General features: G+C 45.3%; 1 protein-coding gene across 3 annotated transcripts in view; it reads left to right on the plus strand.

Moving 5' to 3' along the window:
• LOC127424799 (CMP-N-acetylneuraminate-beta-galactosamide-alpha-2,3-sialyltransferase 1) overlaps positions 1-18,034 on the plus strand; it is a 28,736-nt gene that overhangs the window by 7,007 nt on the left and 3,695 nt on the right. For all 3 annotated transcript variants that reach the window (XM_051670214.1, XM_051670213.1, XM_051670216.1), the window contains exons 2-4: positions 11,125-11,514; positions 13,391-13,584; positions 13,673-13,852. In XM_051670214.1, coding sequence (XP_051526174.1) covers positions 11,233-11,514; positions 13,391-13,584; positions 13,673-13,852 — 656 coding nt within the window. In that variant the 5' untranslated portion in view covers positions 11,125-11,232. The remainder of the gene's footprint in view (positions 1-11,124; positions 11,515-13,390; positions 13,585-13,672; positions 13,853-18,034) is intronic.

The raw sequence follows: 18,034 nt of genomic DNA on the forward strand, positions 1-18,034 counted from the left end.
CAGGAGGGCAGTCTTCAAAGAGAGTGCCTTAAGCTCAGCTGACTGCAAGGGCTCAAAGGGGGCTCTCCGTAGACCCTGAAGAACTACAGAGAGGTCCCATGAGGGAACGAGGCGCGGTCTGAAGGGATTCAACCTCCTGGCGCCTCTCAGGAACCTGATGATCAGGTCGTGCTTCCCTAAGGACTTACCGTCCACTGTGTCGTGGTGTGCCATTATAGCGGCTACATACACCTTCAAGGTGGAGGGGGACAGCCGCCCTTCCAACCTCTCCTGCAGGAAGGAAAGCACCGATCTGACTGTGCATCTCTGGGGGCCTTCGCATCAGGAAGAACACCACTTATCAAACAGACGCCACTTAAAGGCATACAGGTGCCCTCATAGACACGGCGGGGAATTCGCCGGGGGGCTGTCGCGAGGAGCGTATGGTCCGAGAACCATGTCTGGGTGGGCCAGTAGGGTGCTACCAGGACGACCTGCTCCTCGTCCTCCCTGACCTTGCACAGGGTCTGTGCAAGTAGGCTCACTGGGGGAAACACATATTTGCGAAGTCCAGGGGGCCAGCTGTGTGCCAGCGCATCTATACCGAGAGGTGCCTCGGTCAGGGCGTACCAGAGCGAGCAGTGGGAGGATTCTTGGGAAGCGAACAGGTCTACCTGTGCCTGCCCGAATCGACTCCAAATCAGCTGGACCACTTGAGGGTGGAGTCTCCACTCTCCCCTGAGGGTAACAGGCAGTGGGAGGATTCTTGGGAAGCGAACAGGTCTACTTGTGCCTGCCCGAATCGACTCCAAATCAGCTGAACCACCTGAGGTTGGAGTCTCCACTCTCCCCTGAGGGTAACCTGCCGTGACAGCGGCAGGTTACCCTCAACAGTTGCAGTTGCAGTGTTACAGTTGCAGTGTTGAGGTCGCCCGGGATGTGAGTGGCTCGCAGCGACTTGAGGTGCTGCTGACTCAAGAGGAGGAGACAGCGGGCGAGTTGTGACATACAACGGGAGCGTAGACCACCTTGATGGTTGATACAGTATATGCTACCATTGCCGTTTTGTCTGTCCGAACTAACACATGCTTGCCCTGGATCAACGGCCAAAACCTCCACAGGGCGAGCAGAATTGCCAGCAACTCGAGGCAGTTGATGTGCCAACATAGCCGCGGTCCCGTCCAGGAGCCGGTGGCTGCGTGCTCATTGCATACAGTGCCCCAGTCTGTTTGGAGGCATCTGTCGTAGAAATGTGAGGTCGGTCCAAGGGCTAAAGAGGCGGTGACAGACCGGCGTGATGGCCACGTGATGTGTCCCATGGCGCCATGCCCATCTCGGGACTCAAGTCTGGAGCCAGTGCTGAAGCGGTCTCATATGCATTAACCCGAGTGGAGTGGCCACTGCTGAGGATGATATATGCCCCAGCAGCCTCTGAAACAGTTTCAGTGGAACCGCTGTCTTCTGTCTGAATGCCTTCAAACAGGTCAGCACTGACTGTGTGCGCTCATTCGTGAGGCGTGCCATCAATGAGACTGAGTCCAACTCCAAGCCGAGAAAAGAGATGCTCTGAACTGGGAGGAGCTTGCTCTTTTCCCAGTTGACCCGAAGCCCTAGTCGGCTGAGGTGCGAGAGCACCAGGTCCCTGTGTGCACAACACATCCCGAGAGTGAGCTAGGATTAGCCAATTGTCGAGATAGTTGAGGATGCGAATGCCCACTTCCCTTAGCGGGGCAAGGGCTGCCTCTGCGACCTTCGTGAAGACGCGAGGCTATAAGGACAGGCCGAAAGGGAGGACCTTGTACTGATATGCCCGACCCTTGAATGCAAACCACAGGAAGGGTCTGGGTTGAGGTAGAATTGAGACGTGGAAGTACGCGTCCTTCAGGTCTACCGCCGTGAACAAATCTTGATGCCGGATGCTCGCTAGAATGCGTTTTTGCGTCAGCATCTTGAACGGGAGTCTGTGTAAAGCCTGGTTCAGTACTCGCAGGTCCAGTATTGCCCGCAACCCACCGCCTTTTTCGGTACAATGAAGTAGGGGCTGTAAAACCCCTTCTTCATCTCGGCCAGAGGGACAGCCTCTATCGCATCCTTCCGTAGGAGGGTAGCTATCTCCGTGCGCAAGGTAGCGGCATTCTCGCCCTTCACCGAGGTGAAGTGGATGCCGCTGAACCTGGGCGGACACCTGGCAAACTGAATCGCGTAGCCGAGTCGGACGGTCCGGACCAGCCATCGCGACGGGTTGGAAAGCGCAAGCCACGTGTCCAAGCTCCGGGCGAGGGGGACCAAGGGGACAATCTCGTCAGACGTACCGGTGGGTGGGGCCTTGCGGTGGGGCGGAGCCTGAGGTGCCACGCCGTGTCGTGGCCGTGCTGAGTTCAGGCACATCAAAGCACTTACCTGGCTCCTTGTGACCACCCCTGGAACAGCCTGGGACAGGGGAGGAAGAGGCCTGTCCTCGTGACCCGTGGAGACTGTCACATTAGGGGCGGATTTGTGCCACAGCTGGGCGTGCAGGGGCGGGGAGACCGCTGCTGGAGCGCCAAACCTGCCAAAATGGAATGGTGGACGGTGGTCATGATGATGGCTGTGCACACCAGGTATGTGACCCAGGGAACAAGGAAACCGCTCTTTTGCTGAACTCTTGGGTACCGCAGCCACTTGGGCATGTGGCGAAATTAAATGAAAAGGCAACAAAAGATTCTCCTCCTGGCCCTCCACTGGGGTTGGAGCGGTCTGCTTACCAGCTCCAAAGCAGTGGGTTTCGTCGTCCCTGGGTCGCCCGTCTCAGGGGCCCTTCAAAGCCTTTCGCGGTTTCTTGGCGGCCGGCCATGAGACGGGTGGTGTCTGCTTCCTGCGGTGGGCTCCATGCTGAGGCCGGGCCACAGAGGTGGGCTGCGGCGGAGCTGGTGCAGTCACCGCAGGCAGACGCCCTTGGTGACGAGCAGGTGGGGTGCGGGATCTTGAGAACTGCTGGGCAAAGTCCTCGACGGTGTCACCGAACAGGCCAACCTGGGAAATGGTGGCAACAAGGAACCGTGCCTTGTCGGCCTCTCCCATCTTGACCAGGTTGAGCCAAAGGTGCCGCTCCTGGACCACCAAGGTGGACATCACCCGCCCGAGAGACCGTGCCGTGACCTTCATCGCCCGGAGAGCGAGGTCGGTCACCGAGCACAGCTCCTGCATCAATCCCGGGGCGGAACTACCCTCGTGCAGTTCCTTTAGCGCCTTGGCTTGGTGGACTTGCAGGAGAGCCATGGCGTGCAGGGCAGAGGCGGCTTGTCCAGCGGCACTGTAGGTTTTGGCTGTCAGGGACAACGTAAACCTACAGGCCTTGGACAGGAGCTTTGGGCGCCCACACCAGGTGGTAGCGCTCTGCGGGCATAGGTGCACCGCGAGCGCCTTATCCACTGGGGCAATCGCCGAATAGCCCCTGGCCGCCCCACCATAAAGGGTAGTGAGGGCGGGGGAGCTGAAAGATCGGGATGGGGCAGTAAAAGGTGCCTCCCACAACCTTGTCAGCTCCTCGTGCACTTCCGGGAAGAAAGGAACTGGGGCGGGGCGTGGCTGTGAGCGGCGCTGTGAGCCCAGGAACCAATCATCGAGCGCGAGGGTTCAGGGGAGAGCGGAAGGTTCCACTCTAGCCTGACGCTCGCAGCTGCCCGGGAAAGCATGTCCGTTATTTCCGCGTCAGCTTGTGACTGGGCGACCATACCCGAGGGGGGGAACCCAGCTGAGGCTTCCACATCCGACTGGACGAGCCCACTCTCTGATGCTGCGCTCGAGAGCTCATCACCTTCGGGGGCTCCGAACAAGAAGTCGAACTTGCCGTGAGACGAGCTGGCGGACTCATCCGGAAGCCCAATCGGGGCAGACGAGCATGCTAGGGAATGGGAGGTCCGTGGGGGGATACCCAGCGGAGGTGGTCCCATTGGGATCCCTAAATCGACCCTAGTGCTAGCCGCGCTGGCCTCATACCCGTAGGTAGAAGGACCAAGATGGGGAGCCACTGGGGTGGCTTGCTTTCTTACGAAGGCAAGCCGTGACCGCAACGTTGCCATGGTCATGTTCTCGCAATGAGTACATGATCCATCCACGAACGCCGTCTCCACATGGGTCGCGCCCAGACACGAAAGACAATCGTGACCATCAGAAGGCGAGAGATAACGACCGCAACCAGGAATAACACACAAATGGAAAGGCATCTTTAAAAAGACCGTGTGTGCCGCTCTTTTAGAGAAATATACTCTTTTATTTCTGCTAAAGCGCCCAGGGGCGTTCTCTGTAGTGCACCAGTGCAGAGGAGGGAGAAGCCGCTGAAATGTGCCGTCAGATGCAGCAGAGGTGAATGAACAGTTGTGGAGTTCAGCTCAGTGAACATCGACCATTCGGCTCCGAAGAGAAAATCTGAATGAGTGGTTGCATACCAGCTCCTTTTATACCCGGATGTCTGAGGGAGTGGTATGCAAATACCACTCGCCAATTTTCATTGGCCTTTTATCAAAGACCAGAGGTGTTTCGGGCTCCCAAGAGTGACCCCTAGTGTCACTACATCGACACAACGTCGAGTGAGTGACAAATAGGGAACTGAAAAAGAGCATTATGTCTGTTTTTCCTTTTTAAAATTTTTATTATCCTCCCATTCAGTGAGGGCAAAATTTGCCTTCCTTATCCTGCACACAACAATTTGCACACAGGAGCCAGATACATGTGCAGATAATAATCATTAGAAATGGTGAACAAACTGATTTGATGATGTTCAGGACTGAGAACGATGTAGAACCAAACACTACCAGGATATATGCATAGGCAAGTTCAATGACAATTCACATAATCTTTTTACGAGCACTACAGAAAAGAATGGAGAATAAAAGCAAATTTTCGTATGTATTTTCTTTTAAGGTTTGGTTTTCGTCATTGATTTGCCTCTTGTGAAAAAAGGTTGTACATATGAGCTGACCACTTTTGTAACAGCTTTTTTTAGGTCTGTAGATTTGACTACACCCAGCAGCTAAATAATTTGCATAAATACATTTGCGTGAATAAGACATAATAAAATGTGCTCACCCAAAAGTTGCTGGTTCATGTTTTGGAGAAGAGTGAAACTGAACTATGTCCAGACAAACACGCGCTCCTCCGGAACTGGACCACGGATAGCTTGACGAGCACCAACGCTGTTGCATGTGTTGAGTAATGTTAAACTCACCGCTGAGTTTTGCTCAGAGAGCGTTCAGATGTTTACCACAATTTTATCAAAATCATTTGGAAGGTCAGATAAAAGTGATTGGCAGCCACATCAAATCACTGACTTACATTAAATAAAGACATTATATCATACTGGGAGACTCTGAGAAGTGGTGGTACGCAAGAAAAACTGCCGGTATTCTGTAGAGAAAATTATAGAAGTGCAGGTACTACGTACGCAGGTACCGCTGCGTACCGCTCCACTTCAAGCACTGCATATAATGATATCACTCCATGGGAGGTTGATTCACGTTCCCAGTGGCTTAAAACCTGTTCAGTTGAGGCTATTAATATAGTTTGCACTGACATTAAACCTATGCTTTTAGCAAACGCTATTATCAGAAGTGACTTGCAGTGCAATCAAGGGCTGCCAAGCGTAGTGTCTAATCAACCCGGGCTGGGTTTCCGATAAAATTGCAGCTTAAGCTTTTACACTCATCTTAAAGGATTAGTTCACCCAAAAACGAAAATGTAGTAATTGTTTACTCGCTCCTGTGTTGTTATAACCCTATATGACTTTCTTTCTTTTTCTTAACACAAAGGGAGAAATTGTGAAACAATGCTCAGTGATGTAATACAATGGCATTTTATAGTGACTGCCTCTTCAAGCTTCAAAAGAATGCAAAGTATAATTCAGAAGTCTAATAAATTAACCCATGAGACTCATGATTGCTATGAAAGCATACGATAAACTTTGGTGAGAAGCAAACCAAAATCTAATGTATTTTTTAGTGAAAATGTTCACTGAATGTTGGTCACGTGTATTGTTCATGACAGGGCACCAGAGCAACAGTTCAAGCAGCCCCCTCGCAACATTGAGGCATTCAAGCAAAAACCTGTTTTGTTTATTTAAAAACAGGTCATCCACAGCGATTGTGACAACAGAACACAACACAGCTGCACAGAAAACAGAGAACATAACTTTCTAAACATGTCTGAAAAGTTTGTAGTCGAAGAATTGATGCATTTCTATGCTGAGCCTTATTTTTTTGAAAGTTTTTGGACCGGTGGCAGTTCACAGTGGTCAGAGTTACCGCATGCAGGGGCACTTGTTTTGATCGAATTAAAACAAGCAAATACAAACCCCCCCCCTCCCCCCCCATTATTATACCATAATCAATGGAAACATGTAAATGCTTCATGCTGCAACCCCCCAATGTTCAAGACAAATCTACGCCCTTGACTGTGTGATGCCGAAAAATAGAAAACAAGTTATGTTTTCTGTTTTGCGTGCAGCTGAGTTGTGTTCTGTTGTCGTTATTGCTGTGGAGGACCTGTTTTTAGATAAATAAAAATGAGCTTCTGCTTGAATGCCCCATTGTCACATGGTGGATGCGGGAACTGTTGCTCTCGTGCCCTATCATGAACACGCACAGGAGATTGACGGTCGGTCCACAGATTCACTTAATAATACATTAAATTTCGGTTTGTTTCTCATCAAAACTTATCGTTTATTTTCATAATAATCACGAGTCTTATGGAATAATTTCTTGGAATAATAGACTTCTGAATTATATTGCGTTCTTTTGAAGCTTGAAGAGTTGCTCACCATAAACTGCCATTGTATGACATAAATGAGCACAATTTTTTTTTTTTTCACAATTTCTCCCTTTGTGTTAAGAAAAAGAAAAAATGTCGTATAGGGTTATAACAAAACAGGGGTGAGTAAACAATTACTGATTTTTCATTTTTGGGGGAACTATCCCTTTAACTCAGGGGTGTCAAACTCAATTTCGACCCAGGCCACTTCAGTGTTATACACACCCTCAAAGGACCGGTTGAAAATCTGATTTGTTAGCAACCATGCAATATCCAATAATACTGCATATTTTGCGCATTTAAAATGAACATTTGACAATAAAGCATTGATTTTGAGGTTGGGATGTAGTTGTAAATTATGATATTTACAGTAACATCTGTGAGAAAATTAATACCTAATCTGTATAGGTCTAAATTGTAATATTTTGACAGCAACTAAAATGGGTCTCCTCTATAGATGTCTTTCATCAGGCTCCTTCTTATTAAAGTACAGTCATCGCTTAGAATTTATGAAGGCAAACAAACCCAGTTAAATTTTCCTACAATCATACAGCATTATAAGAGACCAGATTTTACACAGAAGGAAAACTGATAGCTTGGTTCATAATAATTATGAAAACTATGGAGGAACAGTAATCTAAATACATTTAGAAACTATTACTGGCAAAATACCGTAATTAATACAGCTAGTGTTTCTACAGTAAATCTGTGGTAAATGTTTGTAAGGTTTATGATGTGTATGTGGATTTAAAAGTCTTCTGATTCGTGTGTGTGCACTGCTTCATGATTTCTCTGTCAGTGCTGTTTATAATGACTGGGCTGTTTAAAATGGTTTGAAAGTAGTTTAATCAACACTAATCAAAACAAGTATAACCCCTCCCCCCCCCCCATTATTTATACCATAATCAATGGAAACATGTAAATGTTTCACTAAATAATACATTAAATCGTTTGCTTTCATAATAATCACGAGTCTCATGGAATAATTTCTTGGAATAATAGACTTCTGAATTATATTGCGTTCTTTTGAAGTTTGAAGAGTTGATCACCGTAAACTACCATTGTGTGACATCACTGAGCACAATTCTTTTTTTTTTTTTCACAATTTCTCTCTTTGTGTTAACAAAAAGAAAGAAAGTGATATAGGGTTATAACAAAATGACTGATTTTTCAGTTTTGGGTGAACTATCCCTTTAACTCAGAGGTGTCATACTCAGTTTGATCCTGGGCCACTTCAGCGTTACATGCACCCTTAAAGGGCCAGTTGAAAATCTGATTTGGTAGCAACAATGCAATATCCAATAATATGGGCGCCTGGGTAGCCCAGCAAGTAAAGACGCTGACTACCACAACTGGAGTTGCAAGTTTGAATCCAGGGCGTGCTGAGTGAATCCAGTCGGGCTTCCTAAGCAACCAGTTGGCCCGGTTGCTAGGGTGGGTAGAGTCACATTGGGTTAATCTCCTTGTGGTCGCTATAATGTGGTTCTTGTTCTTGGTGGGGCGCGTGGTGAGTTGTGCGTGGATGCCGCGGAGAATAGTGTGAAGCCTCCACATGCACTAGGTCTCCGCGGTAACGCGCTCAACAAGCTACGTGGTAAGATGCGCGGATTGACGGTATCAGACGTGGAGGCAACTGAGATTTGTCCTCTACCACCGGGATTGAGGTGAGTCACTACGCCACCACGAGGACCTAGAGTGCATTGGGAATTGGGCATGCCAAATTGGGGAGAAAAGGGGAGAAAATCCAAAAAAAAAAAAAAATATCCAATAATATTGTATATTTTGCGCATTTAAAATGTACATTTGACAATTAAGCATTGATTTTGAGGTTGGGATTTAAATGTAAATTATGATATTTACAGCAACATCTGTGAGAAAATTAATACCTAATTACAAACTCGGCACAGACCTTCAGACTGCTGATTTAGGGTACGTTTACATGACAACGATGTACTAAAAACTGAAAAGTTTTTCCTTTGCGTTTTTGAAAAGTTTCGCGTAGAGATGACATCAAAACGATCCCCGTTCACACGGATCCGCGAAAACGACTAAAAACGCTTTATTATGCATGCCAGGCCAGTAGTTGGCGATGTCACTTTGTAAAGAAACTATGTGCCTGCGCACATAAGCATGCTTCCACAGAGCGGTGAATTCAAACAATGAAGATGGCGAAAGCATAGAGCAATTTTGTCTGACAAAATCTTGAGCAGCACAAACACAGCCCTGTAGTTCGCCATTGCAGTTTTGAATGTCTTGCACGTTGTTTTGAAGTACTCGCACGCATGCCTATAGACTGAACACGTAATACGCGTGCGCATGACTTTATCATTTTCGTTTTTGTATGTTTACACGGAGATGATAACGGCATCGTTTTCAAAAACGTGCACTTTGAAACCCGTTTTCAAAAGTATGCGTTTTCAGGCCCCAAAACGGCGTTGTCTTGTAAACGAACAGCCAAAACGCATAAAAAGTTTTCCATTTTTAGTTGAAAACTTTGTCGTGTAAACGACCCCTTAGTGTGCTACTTTTCGAACTGATCAAAATTACAGTTTTCGCACAGCGGATGATCAAATCTTTGAAAAATCCATAAGACTTATATTGACGGAATGTTCAAAAATTTTAACATTACAGAAACTCTTCTAAATAACACAACCGTGTGACACGAGCAGGGCGGGACCGAGCGATGTCTGGGCAGAGCGAGGCCAGGAAGATAAGTGGTGAATGAGTTCCACCTGTGTGCCACACCGGTCTCACGTTCCAGTGAGAGGCGGTGGGAGTATTTAAGGAGAGGAGACAGCGGCAGAAGAGAGAGAGATGCACTAAGCTATCTGAGTGTGTCTGTGTGTTAATGTGTCTGCTGAAAAAGCAGAGTGTGTGTCGGGGACCGCTGTGTTTTATAGTTAATAAATGTCTACATGTGTTGTCAAGCCGGTCCCAGCTTCCTCCTTTCCCATCCTTGAATTGTTACACTGGTGCCGAGACCTGGGAAGGAGAAAGGATGCGCCGTCAAGGAGTCCTCGCTGCTGACAGAGGATCGCGACGCTGAGGGAGTGCTCGATCCGGTGGCACTGGAGCACTGCGTCAACCGGCAACCAAAAGGGACAGCTGAGGGGTCCAGTTCCATCTCCCAGTGTTGCGGACGGAAGAAGTACAGTGAGCTGTGGGCCAGTTGATGCCATGTCCAGGGCCGGCGAGCCTGTCTCTATCTTCTATCTCTCTGCTTTCTCCTCTCTCTCTATTCTACCCCCCTCTCCTCTCTTTCATCCTGTTCCCACTCCCAGGCACGTGTGGGTCGGACCTGGAGACCATACTGACGTACCAACGCTCCCTCCCTAGAAATGGGGGAAGGGAGTAGGTCACAGGCCGGAGAATTCCCCGACCTGAGTTTGGCAATGGGGGTATGTGGCGAGCGGTGCGGGGCCAAGCAGTGTCTGGGCGGAGCGAGGCCGGGAAGTGGTGATTTTGAGTTCCACCTGTGTGCCACACCGGTCGCGTGTTACAGTGAGGGGTGGCAGGAGTATTTAAGGAGAGGAGACAGTGGCAGATGAGAGAGAGAGAGAGATGCACTAAGCTATCTGAGTGTGTGTGTGTTAATGTGTCTGCAGAAAAGCAGAGCATGTGTCAGGGACCGCTGAAAAGCAAACCCTTTGTGTGTGACCCTGAAAAGTGTTTTATAGTTAATAAATGTCTACGTGTGTTGTCAAGCCGGTGCCAGCTTCCGCCTTTCCCATTTTGTTACACTGTGATTCTATGTTCTTTTATAAAATGTTTGATTTTTAACTCTGAAATCATGTTTTTATGTGTATAAATTAAGAATGAATATTCCCAACACTCTCACAGTGCGATCTCAGTATGGGGGATAGGTGATTGTTATCATATTTCTGAAATGTGTGTTCAACTTAAAATGGATGGAAAGACACGTCTTATGGGGGAAATTAAACAAGAGGTACATTGAGTGTCTTGTTCATCATATTTTTTTTCATTTAAAAGCAACATAATTATAATTATATACACTTATCAGCAATAAAGCACATAAATGCGAATCACATGATATCTGTCCTAAATCTCATAGGTGGCTGATCCACTACGAGAAGTGAGAACTGTCAGACTCGACAGCACTTAAGTCACTCCTCCCCTGCGCCTACTTAATTTATTTGAACTGATTTGTATGATTTAATTTACCCTACTCAAAACAATTAATTATTTTGAGCATTAGGGTTTACACTGTAAACTTTCTAAACTTTAAGACAAAGCTTTGTCAAGCCAACATCAAAGTTCATCTTGACAACTTTACCCATTTAGTTGTTCATTGTTAAATATTGTTATTGTAATTGTTTATATTGTTGATTTTTTATTTTTCAGATTCTCAAAGCTGATCTCATGATAAGGAGTACAAAGGTACCAGACGAATCAACTGATGCTTCTGCATCCTAAACTTCCATCCAAGCCAACCCAACATCAGATTTCAAAATGGGGCTTTGTAAACAAAAGAAGGTTTACTTTGTGGTTCTGCTGAGCTTAATCTGTATTTGTACTGTGACTATATATAAAGAACCTTATGAAAATATCATTTATTTTGTCAACAATACCATGGCGGAGCGTTTCTTTCATAAAGAACCCTGTGCATGTATGGAAAGATGTTTGACGGCAAATGATGATGAGTGGTTTATGGAAGTCTTCAGAGAAGATATTCCACCACTTCTCTCTCTTGAAAACAGCGAGCTGTCTGACAACATCTATAAGTGGTGGCAGGTAGGCTATACAGTACATTCCAAACATTTTATACTCACGGGTTGGTGTGGGTCAGTTTCTTTTTCAGTGGACTGTTGTATAGATGTAATTGTAATATGACACTGCCAAAGACAAAAACAATATATGAAGTGATCTAGCACAGTGTCATGCAAATGTTCTGTCTTTCTATCTTGGTAATACATTCAGATTGTGGTAGATAATCCTAGATTTTTACTTGATGAATCATAAGATGACATTGTTAACTTAATAAAAAATATTTATTTACTGTTGTGTTAAATTGAATCTGCAACACACTGTGAATGTTATGATAGCAAATTATATCAGCTTGATTTGCCTTAATTACACATTACTACATGTGTCACTGGTCCTACTTGACCCGCATGGGAGTCATACGCGCTAGCAAGGAGTCTATAAAAGTCATGGCCTCTAGCCTCGGTTGCTATTGCATCTCTTAAAGGTGGATTAAGTAATTTTAATCCAATACACTTTTTGTCAAATTCCGCGAATATCTCCTCACGGTCCGCTAGCTGCCCGTTCTGTGTGTGCACTGAAAAAAAAAAATCTGGTGTTTGCACCGTTTGAACCAATCCACACAACACTATTGCGTGTGCAATGAGCTTCTGAAGGAGCACTAGAGGGAGGGGTGTGTTTGTTGAGTTCAAATATCAGCAGTCTTTCTCAGGAATCGCTTACTCTACTTTAAGGCCAGGAGAGTGAGGTTTACACACTGCACAGCTATCATGTACCAGCTGGCTACCGTTACACATGCATCATACAGTATGTAAAACATCAGTCGATATCCACACGGAAGATCTGTGATAGATCTTCAACAATGTGCTAAATAGTTGCTAAATAATGACTACAACTACCACAAGCAAATAAGAGTACGTGCCTGACAAAGCAGAAAACTGTTGTGGTCCTTAAATAATAATTTAGTTTTACTTGAGGATTTTGACTGTGGATTCTACATTAGTTTGGTTAGAAGAATAATGATACTTACCAGAAAAATAAGACTTTATGCAGCGACAAGCGTTGCAACAAAACTACATTTCCCATGTGGCCTTACAAGAATAATAAAATAGGTAGATAATGCATTAATTAAACACCTAATGCATGGTTTTGCTTTTCATTTTGTTGCATTGGCGCTAAAAAACCTTTCTGCCTACACTAGTATGTAAAAAAATAGAGGAAACTAAAATCACTTCAGTGCATATCACATCGTATTTACGATTTCTGACCTCATAAGTACGAACTTCCCAGGAGGATTTAAACACACCTCACAACCTGAACAGCTCAATGTAGTAACAAAGCAAAAGCATCCAAGGTGGCGGACGAAGTGTGAGAAATTATAATACAAATAGTTCAAAATGATAGAAAACTGACTATTTGTATTGATATCAGCTGAAAAACAAGTCTCTCATGTGCTGAGTGTTAGAAGCACCACCTCTTGTCCAACACCATTGTCCATGCCAAGAGTTTAAGAGTGTTAATTGTTTAAAATGGTTATCATAATTAATTTTGTGATTCTAGGAGTTTCAGGAACTGTCAATTTATATATTGTAGGCCTAAATCATGATTTTAAATAATTTTAGCATTTAAATAAAGTTATCACATTTTCATCTAACTTATTTTTAATAATTTGTAGTCATCTTGAGGCCCCCTTGGAAGTTGGCTTCAGCCCCCTGGTTGAGAACCACTCAGTTAGGATGCTGCCATATAAGGCACCAGCCTACATAGTCAGGAGACAGCAAGGCAGCTCACTAGGTTTTGGAACATACCCAAAGTGTTACCTGTGATTTTCAAATCTCTTTCTTACGATGATTTCTTTGATGATTTCTCATTGAGGACATCAGATTCACTCTTTATCCATCTGCAGCGTTTACAGTCTTCCAAGATAAAGGCTAATTACTCTGAAGTAATTAAGGAGCTGTTTGCAGTCATTCCTGGAGAAGGACACTACAGAGACGCCGGTCCACATCGCTGCCGAACCTGTGCTGTTGTGGGAAACTCTGGCAACCTTTTAGGGTCACACTATGGTCCTCTTATAGACAACAATGATTTTGTAATCAGGTAAACTCTTGCAAAAAGTAAGGAAAGAAATAATTATTATATATAATGTGATAAGCACAATCAAGCATTACAATCCCCCTTTCGTCAGGATGAATAAGGCACCAATTGAAGGCTTTGAGAATGACGTGGGGTTCAGGACTACCCACCGGATCATGTACCCAGAAAGTGCAACCCATCTGGACAACACCACCCACCTGGTGCTATTGCCCTTTAAAACACTGGATATCCAGTGGGTCACCAGTGCTCTAACTACTGGAACTATCAAACGGTCAGTGAACAAACACACACACATAAATATAATAGATACAAATTCATACAATGAGTTGTTATTGATAAATTCAAATCTTTCATGAACATACAGTGGCAAGAAAAAGTATGTGAACCCTTTGGAATTACCTGTATTTATGTATAAGTTTGTCATAACATCTGGTTTGAACTTTATCTAAGTTACAATAATGAACAAGCACAATCTGTTTCAATTAATAACACACAAATTATTGTATTGTTCTTGTACATATTAAATACATCATTCAAACATTCACAGTGAAGGTTGGAAAAAGTATGTGAACCTCTAGGTTAATGACATCAACAAAAGCATCAACAGGAGTTGGCAAACCTGGCATCCAATTAATGAAATGAGTTTGGAGGTGTGGGTTAGAGCTACTTTGACTTATAAAAAGCACTCAAACATTTTGAGCTTGCTATTCACACGAGGCATCTGCTGACGTGGACCATGCCTCACAAAAAAGAGATCTCAGAAGACCTATGATCAAGAATTTTTGCTTTGCATAATGCTGGAAAGGGTAACACTGTTGTTTCGAAGAGCTTAGATATTCATCTGCCCACAATTTCACAAACTGTCTGTAAATGGAGATGATTTAGTACTGTAGATACTCTCCTTAGATACTCTCTTAGATGGCTCTAAGATGGTGGCAAGTGCACAATGCGAGGCTCAGCGTCTCTCCAGTTTTTTCAAATTAGTTATTATTTACCTAGTTATTTTCAGCTCAGTTGTTCGTCACAACTTTGCATTAACTTCATACAGCTGTCACACACTATTGGACATCAAATTTCGCTGCACAAACACCACAGTGGATACAACATTAGACCTCCATCTGTTACCTCCAGAGTTACCCCGGTCCCCGGACTTGAGTGAGTCAGCCAGTCCGACAGGAAGTGCCAGTTGCCAGCGCCGCAAGCGTAAACAAAGACGGGGTAAGCGGGGCGGCCTGCGGGCTAAGTTAAAGTTCAACCCACATCACCCAGCACTACCGAGCATCTTCCTCGCTAATTTACGGTCTCTGGCAAATAAGATCGATGAACTACAGCTCCGGATTACTCAGCGAATGTTTTTGGACTGCAATGTTATGGTTTTCACAGAAACTTGGCTCAATAGCACCATTCCAACCAGCACGATTGAGCTAGAGGGGCGCAATAACTATAGAGCTGACAGAATGGCTGTGGACTCCAGTAAAAGCAAAGGTGGGGGTGTTTGCATCTATATGAACAGAACTTGGTGCACCGATGCTGTTAATACCAAATCCCACTGTTCTGCTGATACTGAGTACCTCTTTATCAAGTGCAGACACTTTTACCTGCCCTGTGAATTGACATCTACCATAATCGCTGCAGTATATATACTGCTAATGCTAAGCTAGCCATGAAGGAACACTCTTCTGTTGTTAGTAAACTGCAAACAACACATCCGGATGGAGCTTTTATCATTGCTAGGGATTTCAATCACGCCAGTTTGAGGACAGCACTCCCCAAATTTTATCAAAACATTTCTTGCCCTACAAGAGGAGACAACACTCTTGATCATGTTTATACAAACATCTCTGATGCCTACAAAGCCACCCCCTCCCCCATGTTGGACAATCTGATCACTTATTCCTGTTCCTACTCCCCAAATACATCCCCATAATCAAACGTGTGAAACCCACAGTGAGGACTGTAAAAGTGTGGATGGAAGGAGCAGACTCTTCACTACAGCATGAGTTCCAGAACACAGACTGGAATGCATTTGCTTCTCAGGCCAACCTGGACTCTCACATGGACATTAATACCTACACAAATTCTGTTCTGCAACACATCAACAGGTGTGTCGACAAAGTAACCACCCATAAAACAATTAAAACATACCCCAATCAGAAACCCTGGATGAACAAGGAAGTCCGACTCCTGCTGAAGGCACGTGATGCTGCTTTCAGATCTGGCGACCGGGAAGCCTAAAATGTATCCAGGGCCAATCTGAAGAGGGGAATTAAAGCAGCCAAACACAATTACAAACTGCGGATAGAGGACAAATTTAAGAACAACGACCCCCGACGTATGTGGACAGGCATCCATGCCCTCACAGATTACAAACCAGCGAACAGCACTGCCCTAACCAGTAATGCCATCCTCCCAGATGAACTGAACACCTGGAAAACAGAACCACCCATAAAAGCTGAGCTCCCACATGATGATCTGCCGCTCACATTTTCCACCAGTGACGTGTGCACCACTTGAGCAGATTGAATGCACATAAAGTTGCTGGCCCTGATGGCATCACTGGCCGAGTGCTCAGGGCCTGCGCAGAACAGCTGGCAGATGTCTTCACCAACATTTACAACCTCTCCTTGGCCCAGGCCATTGTCCCCACCTGCTTCAAAACAGCCACCATTGTACCAGTACCAAAACATGCTGATGCAGTGGCCCTCAACGACTTCCGCCCCATTGCTCTTATTCCCATCATTGCTAAGTGTTTTGAGAGGCTGGTCCTCTCCCACCTGAAAACATGCCTGCCCCCTTCACTGGACCCATATCAGTTCGCCTACAAACCCAACAGGTCAACTGAGGATGCTATCGCTTCAGCTCTTCACTCCACCCTGACTCACTTGGACAAAAACAACACATACGTCAGAAGCTATTCATTGATTTCAGTTCTGCCTTCAATACTGTGATTCCATCCAAGCTAATCTCCAAGCTCACTGATCTTGGCATCAGCTCCTCCCTCTGCAACTGGACCATGGAATTTCTCACTAACAGACCACAACTCCTCCACCCTCACTTTGAACACTGGTGCACCACAGGGCTGTGTGCTGAGTCCAATCCTCTACTCCCTCTTCACCCATGACTGCATACCTGAGCATGGCTCCTGCTCCATAATCAAGTTTGCAGATGACACCACGGTGGTAGGTCTGATCAGCAGCGACGATGACGGCCTACAGGGAAGAGGTACAGCACCTGGCAGTGTGGTGTGCCAACAACAATCTCACACTCAACACCCAGAAGACCAAGGAGCTGATTGTGGACTACCAGCGGACTAGGAAGGGCCACACATACACTCCCATCTACATTGATGTGGACGAAGTGGAGCGTGTGACTAGCTTCAAGTTCCTAGGTGTTCATATCTCTGAAGATCTTTCCTGGACCTACAACACCTCCACTCTGATCAAAAAGGCGCAACAGCGCCTTTACCTCCTTAGGATGCTAAGGAAAGCTCACCTGTACCACATCCTGCTGAACTTTTACCGCTGCACTATTGAAAGTATCCTAACAAACTGCATCACAGTGTGGTATGGCAACTGCACTCTCTCAGACCAGAAGGCCCTCCAGCGGGTGGTGAAAACTGCCCAATACATCACTGGTGTTCAGCTATCCTCCATCAAAGACATTCACCACAAACGCTGCTTAAGGAAGGTGAGAAGCATTATCAAAGACACCTCTCACCACAACCATGGTCTGTTTACTCCTCTCCCATCTGGGAGAAGCTACAGGAGTCTTTGCTGTTGCACCAGCAGACTCAGGAACAGTTTCTTTACCTCAGCTGTCAGCCTACTGAAGTCTAAACTCAGGCATTGAACACTACATCCCACTCAGACTACATATTTTTTTTGCGCATTCCCTTGCACATTTCTTTGCACATAATTTCTACTTCTTGATGCCGCTTGCACTGTTATGGTCACCGGCCATATATATATATATATATATATATATATATATATATATTTATACTTCATTCTGTACAATGCACCTTCAGTGTTTATACTTCTTCATTTGCACCTTGTACTGTATTCATAGACATTTGCATTGAGCTGGTCTCTGCTTCTCTACCTCATAACTTTGCAATCCATAAAAATCTTTATTGTATATACTCATATATGTTTATATATATTTTTTATATATATACATATTGCTATTTGCACTTCTGGTTAGTTGCTAACTGCATTTCATTGGCTTTGTACCTGTACTCTGCACAATGACAATAAATTGAATCTAGTCTAATCTAATCTAATCTTAGAAGTGGCCGTCCTGCCGAGATGACTCACCACACAATGCTCAATGAGGTAAAAAAGAACCCTAGAGTGACAGCTAAAGACTTGAAGGAATAATTGAAACTGGTTAACATCTCTGTTCATGAGTCTGCTATATGGAAAACATTAAACAGGCATGGTGTCCATGGCAG

Source organism: Myxocyprinus asiaticus, chromosome 34 (genome assembly GCF_019703515.2).
Source record: "Myxocyprinus asiaticus isolate MX2 ecotype Aquarium Trade chromosome 34, UBuf_Myxa_2, whole genome shotgun sequence".
NCBI lineage: Eukaryota > Metazoa > Chordata > Actinopteri > Cypriniformes > Catostomidae > Myxocyprinus > Myxocyprinus asiaticus.